General features: G+C 40.0%; 1 protein-coding gene across 1 annotated transcript; it reads right to left on the reverse strand.

Annotated features, from left to right (window-relative positions):
- Positions 1-5274: 5274 nt before the first annotated feature.
- LOC143990282 (interleukin-17F-like) lies at positions 5275-9875 on the reverse strand. The gene is made up of 3 exons (XM_077490342.1): positions 9783-9875; positions 7667-7875; positions 5275-6707 (listed from the first exon to the last, which is right to left on the reverse strand). The coding sequence occupies exons 1-3, from the start codon at positions 9804-9806 to the stop codon at positions 6473-6475; spliced, it is 468 nt and encodes a 155-aa protein (XP_077346468.1). The 5' UTR covers positions 9807-9875; the 3' UTR covers positions 5275-6472.
- Between the last annotated feature and the right edge of the window lie 2135 nt (positions 9876-12010).

Consider the following 12010-nt stretch of genomic DNA (forward strand, 5'->3'; position numbering starts at 1 on the left):
TGTAACGTGTTGCCGGTGATATAGCTACAATTAAATATAATAGTATACTCACAACAATATTTGTCATATAAAGGAAATAAAACTGTTGCCTCTATAGGTGGAGATGTATAGGGAACAAATGCAGAGACGGAGACAGCACTAGCTTTGGGTAACAAATATTGTACATTTATACATTTATATTTATCCATTCCCTATTTTTTAAGGTTGGTCATAGGACACTGTTTGGATCTTCTCTGACAGTAGGGCAGTCTTTTTCAACTGGGATGCCATGGCACCTTGGAGTGCCATTTTTGTTCATCAGGAGTGCTGGGGAAAATGCCTGAAAATTGCCCCAAATTGCCCAGAATATGTCAGCAAGGTATAGAGTAGATGTCTCCACTGTGGGGACAGTCATATTTTAGTGTTAGGACCACAGGTACCAGGGTGCCCTGACGAGGCTCTGTGGCTCACGCATGCGTTTGCAAATGCATGTGGAATAAAACCCCTGTTTTTAACGCATACTGTTAGACAGGTCAATTTGGTTGTCTGTGAGCTGGCGGTAAGTAGGCTTTGTTTTTTTCCTGGGCCTTCCCCAGACTTTGTTGTTATAGAGTAGATCAAGCCTGTTGTTTTTTGCTACACAAAGCCACTGGTTTTTATTGTGCAGTATTACTTTTTTGGGCACTGTATTGGCTGGCTAACAGCATCTTACCAACCAATAATGTAATTGATAACTTAGGGGTGCATCGGGTGGCTGCACAGAATTCTTGTTTGCCCCTCCCCTGCCCCTCTCTGTCAGCAATGGGGTCATGATAGCTGTATGAGGACAGAAACTGAGGGAGAAGAGAAAGAACCAGTTTGCCAAAGTCTATTTCCATTGTACAAACATTGGGTGTCCAATGTGTAGGGATTTCCAAAGCATGGCTTGTCTAAGCATTATGCTTTGCGTCATAATCGTAATCCCGAGGGGATCATCTTTTTAGGAATAGATAGGTTTACTAGTCATTGGAGGGGTAGCAATGTAGTCGGGTAGCAATGTAGTCAGAGAGGTTTCTAGGTTAGAAACGAGATGGATATAGCAAGCTAAAACCTATACCCCATTCTGTATGAATATCGAATAGGATAGGAATTCTTTTATTAATAATGATTAAATATAGATGTTGCCACTTGCTTAATATTTTTTTATATCGACAATTAATTTTTCTGTTTGTAATATGGCCTTAATCAAGGTGTATTTGAATTTTTAGATGTACATGTTAAAGTGGAGGGCCAAAAAAAATAAAAAATAGCATTAATATTCTTCAAAAAATAAGAAATAAAACATTTGAAAAAATATATATTTTTTAATTTACTAGAAACCCCTGTTGCTAGGCAGTCTTCCTAATCTGCCTCTTCCTACTCCGCGGTGATCTTCGGTATTCTCTTCTCCTCACGCTGTCTTCTGGGGAAGGTGGCGCGGTGTGTTCTGGGAACCGCGTGTGTCCCAGAACACAGCGCGCCCCATTCACAAAGCGCCGCGCGACTCAAGCATGCCCAGTAGGAAACGGGCAGTGAAGCCGCAAGGCTCCACTGCCTGTTTCCCTTAGTGAGTACGGCGGCGCCGGGTCACGATACGAGGGACATATCGGCCTCGGAGGGGCCAACATCGCGGGGGCCCTGGACAGGTAAGTGTCCTTATTAAAAGTCAGCAGCTATAGTGTTTTGTAACTGCTGACTTTTAAAAATTGTTTTTTTTGCGCTGGTACACCCCTTTAAGGTGTGTTTTATCATTGTAATGTACTTAGTAACCACAAGATGGTGCTGTTCCCTGATATATTCGGTTTTAATGGGCCTAAGTTGTCTATAGTTAACAAGTGTCTGTTATATCTTTGAATGCTTGTGATTCAATTCCTTATTAGGGGGTGATATCTTTCAGAACTGGATATATTATCATTTTTATTAACCACATCAGCCTCAGAAAAGATGGCTGCTCAATGACCAGGCCATTTTTTGCGATACGGCACTGCATCGCTTTAACTCACAATTGCGCATTCGTGAGACGCTGTACCCAAACAAAATTGATGTCCTTTTTTTCCCACAAATAGAGCTTTCTTTTGGCGGTATTTGATCATCTCTGCGGTTTTTATTTTTGCGCTATAAACAAAAAAAGAGTGACAATTTTGAAAAAAACACAATATTGTGTTTTTTTTTGTATGTTTACACACACATGTCCCTGTTCTGACTTTCGTGCCCGCAATCGAGCGTGGCCGATGGTCATCATGACTGCCAGCCATGCGCATTGGCAACCTCCCAATCCCTCCGGCAGCGTGCGCGTGCCTTAAGGGAGCTGACATACAGCTACGACGGTTCGCGGGATCGTGCCGACCTGCCGTATAATGACGGCGGCTGGTCGGCAAGTGGTTCATGATTTTCTTCTATGTGCCTACCTTTATTGTGAATGGCCTTTGGTTGTATTTCTGGTAACCTGGAACGCAGATAATAACTGTTATTTTTGCATAAGCTGTCCCTTATTTAAATAGCCATATCGTCAGTCCAAGCCACGCCCCTGATGACATCATCTGATGACAAAAAATGTAGAGAGGAATTGGAATGTGTGACGTGATCATGTGCTGGGACACTGCAGCCATCTTGTTGGTTGGAAATGCTGGTTGTTTCTATATGCAATTATCTTACTATGAGAATGTAAGTTATATTCCTTTTTTACAATAAACCTTTAACTGGGATGTCTGTGCAATGAGGAGTGTTTCATTTGTATTTTGAGAGTATCATTGTCGTGGTGGAAGCATCATTTGACATTCATGCGGATTGCTGGTAGAATATACTCCTAAATTGGCTTCCATTATCTGCTGATCGGTGCTAGTGAAATCTTGCTCTGGTGGAGGTGATATCTTTAGCCCCCGTACACATGGTCGGCCATTCCGACCACAAAATCCATCAGATTTTTTCCGACGGATTTTGTCCGAAACTGGGGTAGCATACACATGGTCGGACAAGTTGTTGGAAAATCCGATTTTTCGGAACGTGATGACGTTCGTGCATTACGACGGAACTACGTTGAGGCTAGTAGCCAATAGCTTTGGTCTTGTAATTTGATCTGAGCATGTGTGGCACTTTGTCTGATTGGAATTCTCTACAAACGATCGGACAATGTTGTCGGAAAATTTTATATCCAGCTCTCAAACTTTGTTGGTCAGACATTCTGACGGAAAAAGTCAGATGGACCCCACACACGGTCGGATCATCTGACAACACGGTCCAATCGGACATTTTCCATTGGAATGTCCGACCGTGTGTACAGGGGCTTAGAGTGGAAGATAGCTGAGCTTGCCATCAGATGATACTTATTGCCTATATGTTTCTTCTTGAGGGCAATGCCGCGTACACACGAGCGGATTGTATGGCGTACTTAGTCCGTCATACAATCCGACGGACAATCCGGCGTACTTTCCACTGAACGGACTTGACCACACACGGATACACAAACAGTCCGTCGAAAGCTTGCGCGATGACGTGTACAGCACGTACAACGGGACTAGAAATAGGAAGTCCAAGACACAGCAAAGCACCCTTCTGCCGTGTAAATCCTTTCTGGGCATGCGCCATTCTTAGTCCGTCGAACTAGCATACTGACCACCGTATTGTCCGCTGAAACCAAAGTACGACAGACAGATTTTTGGAAAAACCGAAAATCTTAGTACTCCGGACTGCACGCTAAAAAAGCCCACACACGAGCGGATTGTCCGCTGAAATGTGTTTCAACGGACTAAGTACGTCAAACAGTTCGACCGTGTGTACGCGGCATTAGAGTCAGTGTGATGATCGGGTGTTGGTGACGGTTTCCATGCATAGATTATTTATAAACTCTTTAATTTATTACAGACTTTATTTAATTCGGCACTGCACCATTACCACATATTACTGTCAACAATTTTGTACTAGCTTCTGTATGTAGGATTCTTATACTAAACCTAGCGCTATAGATTTGTGTTTTTTTGAATGTGTAGGGATGCTGCTCGGTTATGTAAAATTATTTGTTTCATTTTTAACCTTTCAGAATAGGGTGTCACGAGATTGTGCATCATTTTAAAGGGTGCCTTGATTGAAAAGAGGTTGAGAAACACTGATGTAGAGAGCAGCATTGATATGATAATGTCAACTCCACTCTCTACATCAGGGTTTCTCAACCAGAGTTCCATGAAGCACTAGGGTTCCTCCATAGGTTGCTAGGATTCCTCGAGCAATGAGAAATGTCTGCCTCTCAGATGAGTTCCTACTGACACCATTGATCCTTTTAGCTATCTGCAGGGTAGTAATTCTTCCCAATGACCACAAGTGTAAGGAGCATTCTTTCTACTGACCATCACACTAATGTATCATGAGTTGTATATACAATAAAGTTATTTTTAGCAGGGGGTTCCCTGAGATTGGAAAAGTTAGTTCAAGGGTTCCTCTGTGTTTAAAAGGTTGAAAAAGACTGCTCTACATAGTTACACTGAGTGTCGGGTACCGTTATGATGTCCCCTCAGGGAGCAATATCATAACACCCTGCACTCACTTTAGAGAAAAGAACAAAGTCGCTTCTAAAAGTATCTTCAAAAATCCCTACTGTTTTTCCTTTTCATTTCATTTATTGGAATTTAGAAGATACTCTTGGAAGTGCTTTTATTCCTTTCTTACAGTTTGGCATCATTGCCACCGGAGTAGTTGTTTCAGAAGTCTTGAAGGATTCTTTAAAAACTTCTAGATCACCTCATGGGGAAGATTGTTTGGTTGTCTTTTGCCCCCTTTTATTTTAAGTATTTTTTTCCCTATTTGGACTACACTCACTTGTGTCCTTAGTTTTCCAGATTGAATCATTTTGAAAATCATTCAGCCTGGAGGACAGTGCAAGAAGGAAGGTGTGCATTTCCGTTTTTATGTATATTTATGATGGCTGGAGCACCATTTAAAAAATAAATTGGCCAGATTTGGGCTTTAAGGATAAAATCCTCTGACTATTATATTCCCGGGAAGCACCCCCCCCCCCCCACTTTGGGAATATTTCTCTCACTTTCTGTTGTGTCTGTGGAACAGGAATTAAGAAGAAATATTCCTAATGGGGAAGCAATACAAAAATGACCAGAGGTTCTCTTCATTTTCCAACTCCACAAAAAAATAAAAAATAAAATTCTGCCCATGTACCACTTTAAATTCTCCAAATCCATTGAAATGCAATACAAAAATGGTTATGATATTGTTTATACAAACATCTTTACCACATTCAACTTTTTTCCACATGTTTTATTTTTTGGATGATCATAAATATATAAAGTATAGACATTTCACAACAATATAAATATATAAAATATATAAATACATTAAATAAGATATAGGATTTGCAACATACATTGCTACTCAAATAACCACACTTTAAAAGTGCTACTGATTCTTATTATGCATGGTACAGTTGCCTATACATACTACAGATAAATGTCCAATTCAAGAGACCCTGTCACTGGTGGCTATTTTGTCAGCTGACCTAATACTCATTACTTTAAAAAAAAAGTCACATCACAATCGGCAGCATTCTCTGGAATAAAAGAGAATCCAGCAATACTGCTGAGTGACAGAATCTCTGTAAAGTGAACTTGTCAATGTGTAATAAATGATATTTTGCAAAGGAAGCGGTTTTGGGAGGTTGGCACTGGTTTTAAAAATAATTTTTAATTTGGTTTTGAAGGCTTGGTCTATATTTCGAAAAAGTGAATGATCTGTACTGATTATGATAAACACTACATACTACGATGTTACCCTGTCAGCAGTGGAGTGCTTAGGTTATGGAAACATCAGTGTTACCTCTAGTGATGTCTTAGCCCTTGTACACACGGTCGGAGATTCCGACAACCAAATCCGTCGGATTTTGTCTGAAACTGTTGCATACACACGGTCGGACAAAGTTGTCGGAAAATCCGACGTGATGGCGTTATTTCGTTACGACGGGACTACATTCACGCTAGTAGCCAATAGCTTTGGTGTAGGAATTTGATCTGAGCATGCGTGGCACTTTGTCCGATCGTAATTCTCTACACATGATCGGAGTATGTCCGATCGGAGCATTTTGTCGGAAAATTTTACCAACAAGTTGGAAAACTTGGTCTGTCGGATACTCCGACGGAAACAGTCTGGTGTAGACCACACACAGTTGGAATATCCAACAAAACTGTCACATCAAACTGTCACATCAAACTGTCACATCAATTTAGCCTGTCACATCAAACTGTCTAACAACCTAAACTTTTTGCTCTACACATGAAAAATGCTTATCACAATCAGCAAAATCAAGAAGTAGAAATTCTTTCCACATAAAAAATGGTTTGAAGGCATACAGAAGCAGTGTAGACCTTTAGTAAGACTCTAAAAGACACCAAAACCTCCTATTTCAAACCTCCTATTTCAAAGAACTATTTATGGGTGGCATCCCAAAGGAGTCCAGTAACATTGCTGTCGTTCTGTGTTATTGCTCTTGGACCATGGGCCGGGCACAGGTGCAGCCAACAGTGACCATCTTCTTCTCCAGCTTAAAGGTGGAGGCACAACCTTTCATTTCTCGGTGGATGACCAGAATCTCTTGTCTGATGGGGACTGAGTTCAGGTTGATGTCCACATTACCTTCTGCATCCAAACATCCGGTATGGAGACACTTGGCCTCAGCAATTGTAGAGGGGAATCGGTTGTTGTTTACATCATAGCTGCGTAAAAGAAACAACATTATAAGTTATTATTGAGCGACCTCAGACAACAAGCAAAATGAGTCAGAGAATTTTTAGTGGTGTCATTACACTGCAGCTGAGCTAAAAAGACATTTAAAGTATATTGTCTTAAAGTCCAAGTCCATACTCTGAGCACCCCCTCAGCTGGACATTTCTCTACATTGTATTAAAGCGCTATTAAACCCAAAACCAAAAATATAATATATTGCAGATTACCAATCATTAGATATGGTGGCAGCATAATTTTTAGGCTTTTTTCCCTTTGTTTTCACCTGGTGATCTGGTCATTAACACACTTCCTGTATTACAGTGTCCCCACTCTGGATGAAGGAGCATGGGGGCACCTTTGGATAGCAACATTGTCATTCTAGGGGGAGGGGGGTGTTAGATGCACTAGGAGATTTAGATATGCTAACAAATTGAAGCCAAACTCTAGCTAACTGCTATATAATAACACTCTATAACTATTTTCAAAATCAATAACACATTTAAACGTTTTCCCCCATAAGTTATTTAATGTGCAAAGTGTGAGCTGTCATATATGGTTAACATAGACATACTTGAATATTTTTGGGGTTTGTTCCAAAGCTTCTTCCCCTAGTGATGACACACAGTGAGCGAAAAGCCTTAATAGTTGTAACCAGAACAAGTGCACTGAAAGGAAGATTTCCCTCACCTCTTGTTCTGCAACATCTGTCAACTGACGGATGTTCCCTCACTTTCTCTGCCTCACTGAGGCGACAAATGAAGCTAAATATTCCCAACAGGGTCGTAAATAGCAATTAAAACGGGACAAATGTTGTAACCCATTGCACAACTACTAGTTGCAAATTTCTGACAATGTTTGTATTAAATCTGTCTGTGGGTTCAATTAGTAAAGGGATTTTGCCTCTAAAGAAGCTAAGATCATGGCAATTATGACAGCAAAGAAAGATTACCTGTACTCCCATGGAGAGATGGAACGTTTCCTCACATCACCACTAATGGCGGGAACATCCTGTCCATTAATGTTCAGATTAACTTTCACTGATGTGGGGAACTTTGTAACAGGGGGACATCCTCCTTTCTTTGGGTGATGGAGATCCAAAGCTGCGATAGGGACCAACAGAGAGTCCCCCAAGAGCAAAATCAGTACAGTGAGCTGGATCTGGGGAATAAAAAAGAAGACCAGTTAATGATATATATATTTTACAGCACTACTACTGGGATAATCTTGGACAAATTTCCATTATCCGTAAAAAAAAAGAAAAAAAGAATGACAACTGAATTTTAATTATGTTTAAGTAAATATAAGTAATTTTAATAAGCATATTTTTACTTCAAAATCTATTCTACACAAAATACCAAAAAATAATAATTAGGTATTATTTTGAAATGTTTTTATATGTATATTGTGAAACAGAAAATACATTTATAGGCAATAATTAAAGCAAAACTTGTAAATATTAAAGTACCCAAGGTGCACAAGAGAGCGTTTTAAAATTGTAGACTTTCAACATTTGATAGTTAGATGGTCACAAAAATACAGCAGGATTGATTTTCTAAAACAGGAGAATGCAAAATCTGGTGCAGCTGTACATGATAGCCAATCAACTTCTCATCTTGTTCAATTAAGCTTTGATGAAAAAAAAACAAAAAAACCTGGAAGCTGATTGGTTTCTATGCAGAGCTGCACCAGATTTTGCACTCTCCGGTTTTAGTAAATCAACCCCATTATTCCTTGCGCATACAGCTCCCTAAATGACAACAAGTAAAATATAGGAATTTCCATTTTGACATACCTTCCCTGCCTTAGTAACCTTAAGAACTCAAACAAGATATGTACTGATAAACTGTTTGTAAAATCAGTTATCTATGGCCAGAAATGAAACAGAAATTTATTCTGTAAGATTCTTCCAAAGCATCCAAAAAAAATTTAATATTACTTTATAAATCATTCCATATGCAAGCCAAAAAAAAAAAAACATTTCCACTTGGGCATAAAAATTTCCTTCAAAAGTCTTATTTTATAGAACAAGATTTGTAAACTAAATAAACTGATTTAAAGGCAGAGGCCAAAGCAACAGAACCTACAGCCCCAAATATTCATCTAAAGCAGCCTTTCTCAACCTTTTTGAGGAAGCCTTGAAATAATTTTCAGGTCTCGGGGGACCCCTGCTAAAACCAATTCATAGGAGGTCAGTGGGACAAATGCTCATTGCACTGGTGACCAGTGGGAAGAATGCCCCTTACAGTGGTGATCAGAATGCCCCCTTCCCCCCCATACAGACAACAAAAAGATCATTGGTGCCATGCTGCTGGCTTGCCAAGTGGTATTTTTCCCAGAACTATGGAGGGACCATCAAATAGAAGTCAATCAGACAAAGCTCAGGGAATTTCTAGCAACATCTTGAGGAACACTAGGGTCCCCCTGAGTGAGAATGGCTAATCTAAAGTACCCACGTTGAAAGGAAATGCATTTTAAAGGGTTACTTTTTATCTCTGGGATTTTAATTAAGTAACAAAGATAATAATATAGGTCCCCACATGGCAGCATGAATACGTCAGCACCCTCAGAAGCTTCAGAAACAATAACAAGGTATGTAAAGAACAAAATTAGCAAAACCTATCATTTCAGTCCCCCCAAATTACAACTTCAAAAACGACAAAAAAGGCTGGCTCTTAAATTTGCATGGTTTAAGCATAATGTCAAATCAAGAACTCATATTTCATAATGTATTATAATTTATTATAGGTATTTATATAGCAAAAAAATAACGTATTGCACTTACAGTTTAAGGTCTCTATCTCACATGCATACACACATAATAGGGCCAATTTAGACAGGAGTCAATAATCCTACCTATATCATGAACATATATTTAAAATCATTTTGCTGCCCTGACTTACAGCAAAAATGTTGATAAAAAGACACTAAACAACAGACTGCCTCTTGATTTTGCAGGATATGAAAGCAATGCCTAACCAAGATCAAAAAAAGATTATATATATATATATATATATATAGAGAGAGAGAGAGAGAGAGAGAGAGAGAGAGATTAAAGCGGTCCTCACCATGGTGGCTCGTGTGCTGTCCATAGTTCTTCTCTGTTCTCTATGTGAATGTATCTGCAGCAGGTAGGTGCTGTGAGATGTACATCAGGTTGGGACCCCGGCATTATATAGCCAGCTCTATGGGCTTTCCACTGATCTCTGGTAAGTCTGTGGTTTGGTTTCATTGTAGTGTGGTTTCCTCTCTGACATTGGTGTACCAAGCGTGCTCTTATTTATTGAGCAGAAGGAAAATCTTACCTTGATAAATCATATTGACAGCGGCCAAGCTTCCTGAACTAAAATGTAGTGCTGATAAATCATAGACCATATTTGCATATCTCTACCAGACGTCACCGTACAATTGTGTCCTGGTTTTCTTTCAAAAATAGTTCATGAGCTGTGTGTGTAGTCACATCGGCTTGTTGTTTTTTTTTTTTCTTTTAAAAAGTAAAAAAAAGCAATGTTAAAACTAAAAAACACATCTTTATTTACTGCTTTAACCACTCTTAGGGCTCATTTATATCAGTTTGCATGCTAAGACATGTTTAATTAAAACGGTTTACTTTCTAATTTTTGTAAATTTTATTGAAGTGCCACATTCAGCTGGAATCATCTTAAATTTGCGCCAGTTGACTGGCTTAAAACTTCACACATTAAGCCCCTGTTCACATCGGCATGATTTGACATGCCAAATCGCAGCCTATTGCTGGCAATGGCACTGTCCCAATTGTTGCAATGCTGACTTTGCGGCGCAGCACCAATTTCCAATAGTAGTTCCTGCACTACTTTTGGGGACTTTGGGGGCGATTTCAATAGACATTTGTGCATAAACCCGCACAGATGTCTTTCAAATCACCCCAACTCGCACTGAAATGTGGGTTTGAAATTGAGCGAGTTCAAACCCGCACAATTTCTAACCCGCCCTCAGTGTGAACGAGGGCTCAACATCATTACACATCACAGATACAGTGACACATTGACATATGTCATAAGAAAAATGTCACTTTTATAATATTATAATCATTTCAATATGAATACAAAAAACGTAATTACACATTACAGATTCATGAGTGTATCAAAAAACCAAGGGCATATTTTGGGGTTCATAATTTATATGTGATCTGTAAAATTAGTTCTGGATAGGGAAGGAGGATGGGGTACCTAAACACATTGACAGCGGGACAAACAGGGAGATGGAATCTTTCTGGCGGTGAAGCAGACAACAATAAAAACCTAAAAATTGTTTAGAACTTCCCAGCTGAATAAAAAAAAAAAAAATACACAGTACTTTATATATTTAAGTCACAATTTTTGGGGTGGGGGGCAATCGGAAACAAAACCTGGTGATGCTTGTGTAGCACCCTGGTCCTAAACAGGGCTGCTAAAAAATCTAGCTATGCTAGGTGGTAACTAGCATGGGTAATTGGTAGGTTGAACCACTGATTCCTGTCCTAAGTCTGAGTCTCTCTCTTCTGTCAATAGGTGGCACTGTAGTTTTTGGCAATAGAATGATGGATTACCATAAATTTAGATAATGGGTAACTAGCTGTATATGCTTGGATAGGCTATTTATTTGGGAGGAGTCAGATGATCTGAGTTTTTCCAGCCCGAGGCTGTGGCCTGGGTGGGTGTGTGTTGAGAAGCTCCTGGTTGCTAGGCCTGAGCCCGAGGCCTATCTAGGAGGCATGCTGGCTTCTAGGTACACTTAAGGCCTATCCAGCAGTTTGTGGTTCCGCAAAGAAGGAGCAGCCAAGGTTAAGCCTGAAGTCTGGGGTGGAACAGCATGTGTTAGAGGCTCGGCCTGAGGGAGCCTGATTGTTGTCAGAGGTAAAGGAGAAGCAGTTGCCACAAAGGAAACACCACTCTTGTTACCGGAGGCAAGTTTAGAGAGGTTGAAGTTCTGAAGGTGTGCCAAAATAGACACTTCACTAGCCAGGGATGGTGGAGTGGTGGGAAAGCTTCATTAGAGACTCATCCAGGAAGGCAGTGGGTAGCTGTGAGAAAAGCTTGAAGGAGTACAGCGGGTAGCTGTAAGTAAAGCTTGAAGATAAAGTACAGTGGTTAGCTATGGATGAAGCTCGGGAGTCCAGCGGGTGACTGAGCATCCAAGAAGTCTAGTGAAAGATGGCGAGCTGAGCTTAAAGTGGTTGTAAACTGCCTTGTTTGACTTTTACCTGCAGGTAAAAGTGGAAATATCTCCGAAGTGTGCGCGGTTTAGGAGATATTTCACATGTAGTGTGCCGATGTCG

Source organism: Lithobates pipiens, unplaced genomic scaffold (genome assembly GCF_037356315.1).
Source record: "Lithobates pipiens isolate NorthernLeopardFrog02 unplaced genomic scaffold, aLitPip1_a1.2 Scaffold_18, whole genome shotgun sequence".
NCBI lineage: Eukaryota > Metazoa > Chordata > Amphibia > Anura > Ranidae > Lithobates > Lithobates pipiens.